Source organism: Vipera berus, assembly GCF_964194415.1.
Source record: "Vipera berus genome assembly, chromosome: 1".
Lineage (NCBI taxonomy): Eukaryota > Metazoa > Chordata > Lepidosauria > Squamata > Viperidae > Vipera > Vipera berus.
Window position 1 is genome coordinate 114,362,727 of NC_138202.1, and position 15,316 is coordinate 114,378,042.

Sequence of the window (15,316 nt, forward strand, 5' to 3'; positions counted from 1 at the left end):
TTTCTTTACCCAACTGGGTTACACCATCAGTGCTAGTGGGTATGAGGTTTGTTCCTTGTTTCTATACAGTAACTTGTACCCCCAGTGGGAGTGCGGTTTTATCCTTGGTAGTTCCTTGATTAGAGTATTGTTTCCTGCAAGATTGCTTGTCTGATGTTAATGCTTATCTGGTTATTGGTTGTTGGAGAGGACGTATTCTGGCCTTTTTGTTTCCATCTTAGATTTTTATTGTCTCTTTTGAATGGTGTGGAAATATAACTTAGCTCTACCTATTTATGATATTGTGATAGTGGTTGGTCTGAATGCCAAGCTTCTAGCATTTTTGGATTTAACTTAGTCTAGGAAACTTGCTCCCAGCTGAAACTTGTTGAGTACCATGGAACCTCTCCAGATAAGGACAGGGGAGCACTCACTTGTGCTCCAGTTGGCTTCTCCCTGCTATCCTGAGTCTACCTGCTACCCCATATCTCCTCATGGCAAAATGGGTGGCAAATAAAATAAATAAATAAAATCCCCACTGGAAAGCTTTTTACTGAATGTCTTAATATTGGGAAATAGAGAGGAATCATTATACTTCCAACAGCTGTGGAGGCTTTTAAAGGACTAACCTCACTTTCTAATCACTTTTATGAGTTACCTATTTAACTATCTGAACACTAATAAAGATCTTCAAAATGATAAGTTTGCAAAGCTTATGGTTAGTTTACCTTCATTTCAGAATAAAAGAAAAATAACGAGTTTAAATTTTTTTGAAATAAACAGCAAAAAGCTAAATGAAATTTTAACTTAAGAAAGTTATAAATGAATTAAGGGATCACACAAATTTGGATTAGGACTTTTGCTATAAGATTTTGAAAATATCTAAACAGCACTTTCTTGGGAATCAAGTTCTTTAATCTATCTTACATTTTAATAGAAATTTAAGACTTTATGATTTCAGAAATTCTACACTAGAGAGGATGAAAGATTTCATGCATAAAAAGAAACCAAAAAGAAAAAAAGAGAGGGGCAGGGTTACCTTTTATTAGTCAGCAGTAACAAAATGACAGAAAATGGTATGACATTTGAAATACTCCAGGAGAGATTTGAAGAATGGGGACAGAAACTAGCAACTACAATGTCAGCAGTGATGTCTGCTTCTATAGATCGACTGTGTCCAAAGGACAGTAAAAAAGAAATGACAGACATGAAAGAGAATACCTTGAAAGACCTGCAAGATAAAGACCTGAAATAAACATCATTTGATGCAGAAATATTATAAAGAAGTTGTTGAAATACTGGAAAAGTATAAAAAATGTGGATTATAAGACAGAGATGACAAAGTGGAAATACAAACGATAAACCAAGAGAATGATGCTTTATTGGACTGATGCTTTATTGGATTCACAAGAGATTTACTAAAGCCTCAAATAAGGGATCTGAATGAATTAAAGATCAAAATTGCTAGAGACAAAAGGAAGAAATACAAAGTACTTTGGTTTGTTTCACTAAGGTTAATATATGATATGTTAAAATAAGATATGTTTCTATAAAATTCTGTGAATTCTTTATAGACATTTTGCTAGCCTTGGTCTGAATATTAGTGATTTATGGATGGATAAGAGATGTGTTATATGCAATCTTATGGAGATTGAAGAATTACTAAATTTGTTCATGCTTGTGATGAAAAATGGAAGTCATTTTTTAAAACATTTCTTTTCTTTCTCTTATTTTTCTCATTTTCTTTCTTTTTTGCTTATTTTATTTTCTCTTGCACTTTCTATTTTTTATTTTTCTTTTCCTTCCTGAGTTTAGTTTGCCATGTCTTTTATGGAGGGGGAAGGAGAAGGAGGAGGAGGAGGAGGAGGAGGAGGAGGAGGAGGAGGAGGAGGAGGAAAAACAAAGTGAAGCAACATTTGGCTTTTCTAAAGGTTGCTTCTTCTGAGTCTTTACTAAAATGAAACACCCTTTCAAAGATTTGTACAACTATTGAGTGAAATACCTTAATGTAAAGGCTTTATATGTGGATTTCTTTCAGCCTGAGAAGATTTCAGCTAATGTTAAGTAAGGAGACACATCAGTGTATTCCTAACTAAGGTACTTGCTATTAACTTGTTCTTCAGTTTCACTACATTTTGTTACTTTCTTTCCCAGTTTATTTTCCTGCTACCTATTTTTAACCTCAATCCTTCTCTCCATTACTCTCTTTACCGATGCTTCATGTGATGTCTCTTCCTTCAGGCTCTCTTTGGTCTCATTCTCTCATTTAAAAGAAAGGGAAGCCATCTCTTACTTACATTCTTTCCTCTATCTTGGTTGGGTTCTCCTGGAGCAAGTTCTCCAATCAATAATGGCTTAAGAAACTTCTTTACAAAGGTGATATCTGGATGAAAGGCCCGAAATGCATCCTAGAATAAAAAAGAAAAGATAGATAAGCATTGATATCCTAAGAGAGTTTATCTACATTATACCTTTGACATTCATTTATGATTCCCCCTTCTGACTGCAACTATTCACTAAGTTTTTTTTATACACACACCCCATAAAAAAGTGAGAAAGTACAGGCTGAGACATTGTTAGAGTTAAAGCATCTAGAATAACTTATTCATTCTCATTTGTAAACCAGGTTGTATGATAGTTGTCTTCTCTTGTTATTCCTCTTCTCCAAAGTAAAGTTTTTTTAAATGCAGTTGTGGCCTAATGGTTAAGATGCTGGGCTGTCAAGTGGAAAGTTGGCATTTTGTGGCCCAAGTACGCTATGGCAAGGTAAGCTCCCATTCTTGCCTCCTCTAGCAGTTTGAAACATGCAAATGCGAGTAGATGTATAGGTAGCACCAGTGCTTTTTTTGTAAAAGAAAAACACTCACACATGTCATACAACCCACCTTGCCTATCCTACAAGGTTCCATCCAAAAAAGGTGCCGGAACTCCGTTCTGAGCGTTCTATGAGAAAAAAAGCCCTGGGTAGCACTTCGGTGGGAAGGTCATAGTGTTCCAAGTGCCTCAGTGTATGGTCATGCTGGTCACATGGTTATGGAAACGTCTTTGGTCAAAGCTGGCTTCCTTGGCTAAGAAGCAGGGATGAGCCCCACCTCCTAGAGTTGGACACGACCAAACAAAGGAAACCTTTACCTTTCCTTTTTATGGACGTTTGACATCATTATTTTAAAATGGGATTTCGCATCGAAGCCTCCTTTATGTACAGAAATTCATCACGACTAATCTAGCCCTTGTATAATCCACACTAAAAAAAATCAGTTTTTTTAAAAAATAAAGTCTTCCTTTTATTTTATTCTTTTTAAAGCAGAGCTAAAGGGACAAGATTAGGATGGCAGGGTTCATCAAACAGCTGAAGAGACATGGGTTTTCACATGAGAATTAGCCTGCTGGTAATTTAGTTTTAAGAAATGCTTTTAAGAAAGGAATGATCTGGAGGAAAGTTATTCCTTTTTACCAAATCAATAGCTTGATGGAAAGAGTAACTCTGTATTGTCTTTATGGAGAAGGCTGAACTGTTTCTTTCCTTCCAGAAACATCAACATCACACTGGTGATTTTTTTCCTCCATAGGAGTTGAATGTGAACGGTTCCCGACCCCCTTTTATAGGGTAAATGACAGTCCTCCCCCCTCCACTTTTCTTGAAGGTAGCAACTTTAGTATTTTTACAAAAATCCAGCTGAAGCTCAAATTCCCCTTTATTTCCTCTGAATATGGAACAATCAGGAAGGGGGCACCATTGGAAGAAACAATCAGGAAGGGGGCTACATGTGTATACATTTATACACACACAAACACATATCTTATAGAGAGCATGTTTACCAAAGAGTTTTACTCTTTAACAGTACTAGATCTTGGGAACATCTTGGGATTCTCATGACCCAAGTATGTTTAATCAAATTTGTTAATTCAGCATATGCAAATAACTTCCAACTTGGACTTAAAGGAAGATCAAACAATCTAAGAAAAGTAAGACTATCAGCTGCTAATTATGGTGAAATTATATCCCCTTTGTTATTCAAGGCAGGGTGCTTCTCTGTTTAGAGCTCAGTGACAATACTAGTTTGAGCTTGGTTTGGTTTCAAAAATGCACAGCCAGACCTGGTTAGTACTTGGACAGGAAACCATCAGGGCAATGGACTGGATTGGAAAATTAAAAAGAAAAAAAAGAAATAAAGCAAAACCCACCCGGCTACTATAAAAGGTTGACTGCTTGGGGTCAGTAATGAGAAAATTCTTTCCATTTCTGCAATCATCTTGAGATCATCTGGCATTTTGCAAACCAGTGTGGTAACCCTATGAAAGAAGGCAATGGCAAACAGGCTGTTGCTCAAGAAAACCATAGTAATATGTCCATGTAATTAGGAGGAGGCTCAAGGGAGTCTTTATCTTTTCATGCTTCTTCAAAATAGTCGTTAAGGAAACACCCATGGGAGAATATTACTACATTCGTGTCCTGCAAACAGGCTTTTAAAACCTTATACAATAACTGGCTTGCTCAACCAAAGGGAAATGCAGAAAACTGAACACTGTGGCACAAACATTTCTAATGAAATGCAAAAAACTATACAGGTAATCCTAGACTTACAACTCTTCATTTCGCAACCATTCAAAGTTATAGCGGCACTGGAAAAAAGTGACTTATAACTGGTCTTTGCACTTAGTGTTGCAGCATTCCCAGGATCACATGATCAAAACTCAGGAACTTGGAAACTGGCACGTGCTTAGGATGTTTGTGGCATCCCAGGGTCAGGTGGTCGCCATTTCCTAACCTTCCCAACTGGCTTCCAACAAGCAAAGTCAATGAAGGAAAACAGTCTAATGACCAAACAACTGCAGTTATCCCCTTAATAATCATCGCAAAAAAGGGTCATAAAACTGGAAGCAACTCACTTAACAACAGCCTTGCTTAGCAACAGAAATTCTGGCCTCGGTTATGGTTGTAAGCCAAAGACTACCTGTAATATACTTGTTCCAGTGTTTTGTCCACGCAGCTGAGTTTCTTCCATTTTGATTAGCTGCGGCACTTCAAAATAGAGGATTCTACAACCCTGCTACAGGATTATTTTCACGAGAGATGCCGACATTCGATGTAGGATCATTTGTATGCCGTGCACAAGCATAAATGCTCCTGGCAGTTTCCCACTGAACTGCTTTATTTGATACAACAAAAGACCTGCCTCCTCCATCTATGTCATGATACTGTTTGATGTACTGATTCATTTTCAAGGATTGCATGTCCCACTTCCCATTTTTCCTACAAGGCTGATAATCATTATTCGGGGGACAAAGTTGGATTTGTCGTTTGCATGGCTGAATTCGCATTTCAATTGCAAGAGGATTATGTTGGAAGTGTAACTGTAATACAGATATACTCATCAAGACATCTCCCCTCTTCCATTTTGTTCACTCGTAGCTTTTCTTTAAAAAATAAATAAATATTTTTTTCTTCTGAGATTAGTATAATCAGAAAAAGACCCTTCTTCAGCCAACGCCAAACAGATGTCAAGATAGCTTGTCTGGAAGTTTGGCACTGGAGGCCTGCTGGTGAGTCAGAAAATTGCTCACAGCAACTTCAACAGAAAAGATTCTCAGGCAAGGCAGCAAAAGAAACAAACAAGTCTTTAGCAGATCAGAATGGCCTTTGCAAAAGATTACAGGGCAGCATCATTTAGAGCCAGGGAAAATAGGAGGTTCCTGAAAAGTAACCATTAGGGCCTAATATCTGGATCTTTTGCTCGTGGACTAAAAAGAACGCAGGAAAATGGTTAGGAACTTATTCTAGGAAATTCAGCCAATGTATGCTCCATTGCCCTTTTTTTTAGCACTTGCATATACTATAATTAAGGGACGCGGTGGCTCAGTGGGTTAAGATGCTGAGCTTGTTGATCAGAAGGTCAGCAGTTTGGCGGGTCGAATCCCGAGTGCCGTGTAGCAGAGTGAGCGCCTGCTACTCGTCCCAGCTTCTGCCAACCTAGCAGTTCGAAAGCATGTAAAAATGCAAGTAGAAAAATAGGGACCACTACGGTGGGAAGGTAACAGCGTTCCGTGCGCCTTTGGCGTCCAGTCATGCCGGCCACATGACCACGGAGACGTCCTCGGACAAGCGCTGGCTCTTCGGCTTTGAAACGGAGATGAGCACCGGCCCCTAGAGTCGGAAACGACTAGCACGCATGTGCGGGGGAACCTTTACCTTTACCTTATACTATAATTTGCTTCTAACAGGCTTACAGGATTTATTGTTACAATCCTGCACATTTGATTATTTTCTTTAAGCAAAGAAAATGCAATTAATGATGAACATGGTTCTCCTTAAAAGCCCTGATATCCCTGGGAACAAATGTGTCTTTATGGACAGGCACCAGGGACTGGCACTAGGAAAGAAATGACCAAATTTCTACTTCCTTGAAGGATGGAAGAGGAAAGAAACAAGCTGCATGGATTGGATTTCACTGTGTTTTTAAACTAGGTTCTAAGGAACACCAGTTCTCTGTGAACAACTTATAGATATGCTATGGAAGTCCAGCTGACCTGCAGTGGCCAGCTTGAAGTGTGGCCCTTCAGGCTGGGTGCCCAATTAGCTCATTGGTGCTCTGTTATCTGTGATCTCCATGCACAAGACATACACAACCCAGGCAAATTTGCTGTGCAAAGGCAAGCCAGGTACTGAATTTACCAATTTATCCTTTTATTTATTTCGAAAGCAACAGTCAAGATATTTCTCTTAAAAAACAAAAAAAAAACCTGGTGTTCCATGCTTTTGAAAAGTTGAAGAAACCCTGCATTATAGGAGAGCATTGTATACTTACTTTGCTGTCCTTTCAATTGCATATTTATATATAAAAAGCTAGCACATTAGTCTAATACTAGAATTATGATTCCACCATATTAAGTTGAATGAACAAGGGAGTGTATGTTGGCTTAGGAGGTTAGGACACTGGGCTGATGATTGGTAAGCTTGAGTTCAAGGCCCAGTTGCTGCCATAGGAGGGTGAGTTCCCGCCACATGCTCCAGCTCCTGCCTACACAGCAGTTCAAAAGCGGGTGACTGCAAATAGATAAATGGGTACCACTTTGGTGGGCAACTTAATGGGGACGTGAAAGGAGCCCCAACTGAGCATCCCCCAGGCAGTGATGTCACTGTTAATAATTATAACAATAATGATAACAATAACAATAATATTGGAAGGGACCTTGGAGGTCATCTAGTCCAACCCCCTGCTCAGGCAGGAAACCCTATACCATTTCAGACAAATGGCTCTCCAGTCTCTTCTTAAAAACTTCCAGTGTTGGAGCATTCACCACTTCTGGAGGCAGGTTTTTCCACTGGTTAATTGTTCTAACTGTCAGGAAGTTTCTCCTTAGTTCTAGATTGCTTCTCTCCTTGATTAGTTTCCATCTGTTGCTTCTTGTTCTGCCTTCAGGTGCTTTGGAGAATAGCTTGACTCCCTCTTCTTTGTGGCAGCCCCTGAGATATTGGAACACTGCTATGATGTCCTCCCTCATCCTTCTCTTCATTAAACTACACATACCCAATTCCAGCAACTGTTTCTTATATGTTTTAGCCTCCAGGCCCCTGATCATCTTTGTTGTTCTTCTCTGTACTCTTTCTAGAGTCTCAACATCTTTTTTACATTGTGGTGACCAAAACTGGATGCAGTATTCCAAGTGTGGCCTTACCAAGGCATTGTAAAGTGATGCTCTGACATGACTGTAGTAGTAGTAGTAGTTAAATGAACATATTTCTCAACAAATGTGTACAAGGTTATATATTGCCACTTAACTTGCCCATCAAAAAGGGAAACAGTCCTTTCCACAATCCACTTCTACTGCAAAACACTGAAATGGAATACAAAGGATCTATTTTAAGGAGTTTTGGATCCCTGGATTACACACATAGTTTAAGTGACAAGCAAGCAAAATCTATTAGTATTTCATAATCCATTTAAGAACATGCAGCTGATGTTGCTACATACACTTCATGTTTATGGCAAATCATATTGCAATCACAAAGGCTGATGCAGGTGCCTGCAGGGTATACTTAGTACTCCTAGAACTCAAAGATGACTAGCACCTGTCAGATTCTATTAAATGCTGAATATCAGCAGAAATCTGTTGCTCCTTCACCTGACTAAGAGACTCCTCCCATTATATATTATGAGTCACACGGTCCCTATGCACTTCAGCTTGCATTTCTGCTGCCACCAATCATTCTTGATCATGGGCTCTAAGCTTATTGTATGTCTTATTGTAAGATCCACTGCTATTACCTAGATTATCCAGGAATCAACTCTCACATTTCTCTTTTTGACTATTTGTTTTTTGTGACTAGCAGACACCCCCTCCCAATATCTAGGAGGAAAAAAGGAAATAATTCTGATATCAGGAAAGTGCTGTTTTAATTTCAGGACTCTGAACCTCACTGGTGGTTTGATAGAATTACACTGTGATTAAAAATTGCTTCCTTTTCCATCTCAAATTAGAATCCCATAGAAAGTAATGACATTATGTTTTTTAAAACCCTTTTTGTTCTACAGAATTCCATAGCTCAGACCTTTTAGTTCACAGTGTTTCAAATTTTTAAAAGTGTTGCTTAGAGCAGGGCTTTTCAACCAGTGGTACAGGTACCACCTGTGGTACATTGGCACCTGGCAGGTGGTACGCGACCATCCTAGAAAAGTGATAAGGGGGAGGGGAATGAGCTGAACCAATGGCAGCACTGCACAAGCCTGAGCGAGAGACCGCTGGAGCTGCATGGCTGTCAGGGCTCAGTGGAAGCGCCAGGATTAGCGCTAGGCTCCAGCTGGAGCTTGGCGCTGATCCTGGCGCTTCTGCTGAGCCCAGAAGAAGCGCTGATCAGCTGGAATGTTGCAGCATCTCCAGGGACTTGTGATTTACATTCAGTTGCTTGGCAACTGATTCATATTTATTATGGTCACAGTGTTCCAGGGTCATGTGAAGTGACCAAAACTTGCTGCAACCACCCAGCAGACAGGGGGGGGGGAATAAAAACCAAACACCCCACCCCACCCCACCCCCATTGCCAATCCTCAACAGAAATGCTCACAACAATGAAAACCTTGGACAGGAGGAAGAGTGCTGCCGGCCGGGCAGGCAGGTGTCTTGCTTGGCTGTGGCTTAGGGGGCACTTTTTTCAGTGCCATTGTAACTTCAGTCACTAAGCATACTGTTGTAAGTCAAGGACTACCTGTACTTCATCACTTTTTTCCTTTTTTTTTGGTCATCAAGTTTTTGACACCTTGCTAGGCGACTGGTGGTACTCGCATGTTGTCATATCCTAAAAGTGGTACAATAGGTGAAAAGGTTGAAAAGCCCTGGTTTAGAGAGTCTTCACTGTGGCTTGAAACAACAGACAATAGAACAAATCTCTGTGTGTTTCATAGGAGCAACACCACAGACAAGTGGAACGACGATAAACCGTAGTATAAATTTTATAAACAACTTGACAACTACAGATGCAGATTGGTGGATCATCTGAACCAATCAATTTAATATGCCACCATTGCAGACTCTGGAGGAAAAAAATAATCGACAAGAACTAGATTCTATCTTCTGAAATCGTCCCTCCTCCTCACCAACATTTTAGCCTTTGAAGGTTCAGCTGTTTTGAAAAGATATGGATTTCTGGAACAACACAACATTCCACAAAATATGGTGGGCAAATCTAAATCCCAATACTGACAGCACAGTTCTAAATAGACGTTTTCTTATTTCTTTAGTATGTTCAGGCATGCGTTCTCTTATTGAGAAAGTAGAGGAAAAAATTAAAAAGGACCTGATTGGGAATGAGATGGTCTCCTTTTATATGGAGTAGGAGGGGGAGGGGAAGAGGGAGGAGGGAAGGTAAAATGAATGCATGAATCTACCCACCAAGCTACATGCATATTCTGGTTACTCAGGCTTTGCACTAAACCGTAAAAAGTAAGGACAACACAAATGAACAGGATCATTATCTAGAGTGCCCCTCTTAAATGCCGGAAGTCCTCGACCTACAAACATAATTAGCCCAGCATTTCTGTTGCTAAGCGAAACATTTGTTAAGTGAATATTGCCACATTTAACGACCTTTCTTGCCACAGTCGTTAAGTGCAGTTGTTAAGTTTTGTATCATGTTTCTTAAGTGAAACTGGCTTCCCTGTTGACTTTGCCTGTAAGAAGGTCGCAAAAGATGATCACGTCATCCCAGGACACTGCAACAGTCATAAATGTGAATCAGTTGCCAAGTGTCCAAATTCTGATCACCATGACCCTGTGGATGCTGCGATGGAAACGGTCATGAGTTACTTTTTTCAGTGCTGTTGTAAGTTTCAATGGTCACTAAATGAACTGCTGTAAGCCGAGGACTACTGTAAATAAGTCAGCTCAAATATATTTATTTTGGAACTGAGAAATAGCAATGCCTTTCACGTCCAGGACTACTGAATGCTAACAATTGGTGTTCCTCTCCCAGACCTCCTCAGGATTTAGCTGCAGGATATGGGAGATGATTTCAAACATGGCTTCTGAGCATATGTGAGAGTTTTTCCTCACGTCCTCACCACCTCACATTTGGCCACTACTGTCAGCCAGGAACCCTTCTACCTTTCCTCCTGCTTAAGATCGGTGGTTGGTGCAGTGGTTAGAATGCAGTACTGCAGGCTAACTCTGCCCACAAGCCAGGGGTTCGATCCTGACTGGTTCAAAGGTTGACTCAGCCTTCCATCCTTCTGAAGTGGGTCAAATGAGGTTGGGGGCAAAAATGCTGACTCTGTAAGCCACTTAGAGAGGGGCGGTAAAGCACTATGAAGCGGTATATAAGTCTAAGTGCTATTGCTATTAATGGTGGCCCCTCTAGGAATGTCATAGGAGCCCTGCAAATCGGGTTTAGGTGGATCACTCTAGCGGGTTGGGGGGGCCACCTCTGCTGTTGTTCTCTAGCCTTTGGTCTACAAAGCACAGGTTCCAGTTGAGCCTGGAGCGATTCTTAAGTCCCAGTTAGGCTTTAGAAGCCCGTGGGGTTCACAGAGATGCCCTGGGTTTTAGGCTGGGCTTCGTAAGAAAAGAACTCTGCGACTATTATTGCAAGGAGCCGCGCGGTGTGGGGGTGGGGTGGGCTTCTGGGGTGTTGGTGATGATCCAGGGTACCCAAGGCAACAAGCCAGTCCGGAGGTACTGCCCGCCTCAGACTAGGCAGCCGACTCTAGTGCTGACCTCGCGTCACCCCGGGACTACGGTACCACTTGGCTGCAGAAAAGGGAGCGGGCAGGAGAGATGCAGGAGCCCGGCGTGCCACGGTTTGCTCCCGGCCGTCGTTTACAAGCGCTCGCTTTTGTCCCTCAGCCCTAGTGGACGCCTGGGAGAAAAGCGGCGGGCACTCCAAACCCGCGCGGCAGAGCAAAGCCTAAAGCAGGGGTCTTCAAACTTGGCCCTTTTATGACTTGTGGACTTCAACTCTCAGAATTCCTCAGCCAGCAAAGCTGGCTGAGGAATTCTGGGAGTTGAAGTCCACAAGTCATAAAAGGGCCAAGTTTGAAGACCCCTGGCCTAAAGGCAGCTTAGCTTCCTCCGCAGTCTGGGGGAACACCATCCGTCGTGTCTCCCGCGCGCCAGCCGGAGCGACCGATTTCCCAGCCCCGCGGCTGCGTTCCTAAGAGCGGCAGGTGAGAGAAAGAGGTTGAGCCCCGGCGGGGGACGGGAGCAGCAGCAGCAGCAGCAGCAGCAGCCATTTGCTCCCGGCAAGATGCCGCCGCCTGGAGCCCTTACCGTGGCATCTTCGCCGGCGTAGTGACTGATCACGCGGATCCCCCCCGGGTGCCTTTTGACCCATTGGGTGATGTTGTACACCTTTCGCTCGATCACCAGCCACTTGTCCGTGCGCAGGTTATGCTTCTGGATCTCTTCCCAGCTGTACGAGGGGATGGGCGCCTCCCGTTCGCCGCCGCCGCCTTCGCCGCCTTCTTCGCCTTGCTCCCCGCCTTTCCCCATGGGCGATTCGGTCTCTTTGTCCGTCTCGCCCGTCTTTCTCTGGATCCTGCGGGAAGCCGCCTGGCCGAAGGAGAAAGGGCTGCTCTAGCCTCCCTCCCACCCACCCACCCACCCCCCCGACGTAATTCTGCGCCTTGGCTTGGCCCTCCTCCCTCTTTGTCTCTCTCTCCCCTCCCTCCACCTTGCGTGTGAGATTCCCCGGCTCCGCCGCCAGCTCGGAGTATCCCCTAGGCTGCCGCGGAGGATTTTCCTTCGCCTATAATCCCCCCGCCAGCCGGGGCCACCTCCGCCTCTCCATCCCCGCTCCAGGAAACATCAAGGAGCTTTCCAGAGCGGATCAGCAGAGCTGGTGCGCCAATCCCCGCTCTCCCCCGGCAAAAGGATGGTCTGCCATTGGCTGGCGACCATCTTTCGAAGGTGAAGGCCGGCCGATTTCGGCTTACATTCGAAGACGAAGCGAGATGGGGCGACGCGACCCGGCATTGGCCGAGCTGCCACTCAATAGATGTTGCGTGGAGGCTGCCGCCGGGCTCTTTTCGGCAGGAGTAGAGATATGACGTGTCTTTGAAGTTCTGCCGTTTGGTTCTCCCGTTATTTTTCTAGAAAGGAAACCGCTTTAATTTAAGACGGCTGGCTTTTAAAGGATGCCTTCCTTCCCCCCCCACCCCCTCCAGTTGATTCTCTAGTTTTGCTGCCCTCTCGTTTTCCGTGAAATGCGATGCAATGAAAAGGAAATGGCAATTTCATTTCGTTTCTAAGATTACTTAGCGATCCCCTCGGGATGCTTACGCGAATGCCAGAGGAGCCAGTGACGGCAGCTTTCGCGGCCAGGAGAGCTTGGTAGCTCCATCGGATTTTTGATGGGCCGAATACTTCCCCCAAATGCCAGTTTACTCAAAAGTCCCACCCGGTCGCCTTCCTTGTTTATGAAGGAGACTATAAATATGATTTGAACACAAAATGTTGTCGGAGCATATGAGCGCAAATTATTTGTCAGCAGGCTTTAAGGGTAGAGATTTTCATTTTGCTGTTATCCAAACGATGCAAATCTGGAGTAACAGTAACAATTCTTAGCTCGTTGTATTTTGCACATGTGCCAGCTACCCAAATGTCACAGGATGATTCTTTTTTTTTTATGCAAAAGAGCCACGACCATCACATATCTTCACCTAAAAACAAGGCATGACCAATGACATCAGTTTCTCACCTAAGATTCCATCACCTGAACCTTAGGAGGAAAGGATGGCTCCATTTCTTCATAAGGAAGAAATGAAGATGGGACTGTGGGGTGGGGTGGATGTGAGGTAACCAACATTTCCCAAAGGCAGAAGATGGTGAAGTCATCAGCTATTCATGTATGCTGCTTTGGGGTGCTGTGATGCAGACATATGCTAATATGCTTTCCATGCCCACCCCATCTACTATCCTTTTAGCTCTTAACTAACTCAAACTTTACGGTAATTAGCTTGTTTATATAATTAGCTTTTTGATATATAATTTGAGATGATAGACAGACAGGTCCCAGAACAGCAAATAGAGATGTGCGGGGGAAAAAAATATTGGGTATTCCTTGGCCAGGATTTTTATTCTTGTGCAGACATTCCATGACCCTTGAGTTAGGTTACAAAGTTAGGTGGAGGCAAACAGCTGCTGCAATCTCTGTACTTTTGGCTTCTTCTGGTATTTGGCAAGTAGAACAGGGCAGTGGGCAACTGAGACTCATCCTTGAACATCTGTAGTCACAATGGCTATCAGAACAAAAGTTTGTATAATCATGAGTGAGTCTTTTCCTAGACTGAGCTTCAGCTTGTGTGCAAGACTGGTGTGTGTGTGTGTGAAATCAGCAGCCCTTCAGCTTTTGATGAACTCTTAAGTCCCAGAATCTCTTGCTTTCACTCATGGTGGATGCAGGTCTGGAAATTGCAATTCAGCACCGTCTAGAGAGCCCACAGACTGAATAGATGGCCGGATGATAGAAAGCTTCCTCCAGCAACTCAAAGTGGCTCAAATGAGACAATCTCCATTTTCTCCCCACAATTATCGTATTGTAAAGCAGACTGAGCTGAAAGAAAGTGACTAGCCCAAAGCCGTTCAGTGATTTTCCAAAGTGGAGGGTGGACTTCAACCTACCGTAGGATTACTTCATCAGCTCAATGCTTTAACAATTTATTCTTTGTTTCTTCTGAAATGTATCTTTTATGACTGCAGAAAAAAGCATGCCAAAGAAACTGATTCACCCTTTCCTGCTCATAAATATTCCATTTATTTTTCCCAATATAATATAATAATTGTTTCCCATTCAAATATATAAGTACCTGTAGGAAATATACTTGTCCATAATCAGCTTTAATTCTATGCACAGGTGTCAGAAAGAGAGAGAGAGATCCCCGGCTTTAGTAAGATACCATACACATATCATTGTTCTTGAAGGTCATGCTCAGCTATTTCCTGTATCTCTGTGTTTTGTTTCTCTTTTGTAAATTATAAACACAGGTTCCTCTTTGCTTGCTTGAGGTACACCATGCTTTCAAATACTTAGGTAAAGGTAAAGTTTCCCCCGCACATGTGTGCTAGTCGTTTCCAACTCTAGGGGCCGGTGCTCATCTCTGTTTCAAAGCCGAAGTGCCAGCGCTTGTCCGAGGACGTCTCCATGGTCATGTGGCCAGCATGACTAGACGCCAAAAGCGCACGGAATGCTGTTACCTTCCCACCGTAGTGGTCCCTATTTTTCTACTTGCATTTTTACGTGCTTTCGAACTGCTAGGTTGGCAGAAGCTGGGAGGAGTAACAGGCGCTCACTCTGTTACGCAGCAGGCGCTCACTCTGTTACGCAGCACTCGGGATTCGACCCGCCAAACTGCCAACCTTCTGATCGACAAAGCTCAGCGTCCTAACCCACTGAGCCACCGCGTCCCTCTTAGTGGGGACTAATAGAAATGTGGAAAAAGGGACATTCCCCCAGGAAGGAAAAAAAAAACCATTGCATCATTTCTCTCTTAAACTTCTCTCTTAAAGAGCTAGGTCACATATAACAAATGATACCCCACCCACACTTGCCTGGCTGAACTCAGCTAGTCTTCCAATTCAAAGTAAACATCTGAAAAGCTTTCTCCACCCTATTGCCTTTCCATTAAGGACCACAGCTCTCTGAGTTGGCCATCCTAGCTGGGAATAGCTGGCAGTTATAGTTTAAACTCTTTTGGGGTTTGGGAAAAACTAATCGGAGTTTGGGAGTCAGGGATTCAAGCAATAATTCATGATGGAAAGGCAAGTCTTTTACCCTTTTACCCTTACTCTGATTTAGGAGGATGATACCCAGCTTGAAAATAACATCTAGTTTGGATGCAGGATAATG

At 42.9% G+C, this 15,316-nt stretch overlaps 1 protein-coding gene across 1 annotated transcript in view; it reads right to left on the minus strand.

The window, feature by feature from the left end:
* The window catches only part of LOC308665217 (acyl-CoA 6-desaturase-like), a 33,516-nt gene extending 21,385 nt beyond the window's left edge, over nt 1-12,131 (minus strand). The window contains exons 1-2 of the mRNA XM_081322964.1: nt 11,740-12,131; nt 2,277-2,387 (exon numbers count right to left, since the gene is read on the minus strand). Coding sequence (XP_081179090.1) covers nt 2,277-2,387; nt 11,740-11,961 — 333 coding nt within the window. The 5' untranslated portion in view covers nt 11,962-12,131. The remainder of the gene's footprint in view (nt 1-2,276; nt 2,388-11,739) is intronic.
* Between the last annotated feature and the right edge of the window lie 3,185 nt (nt 12,132-15,316).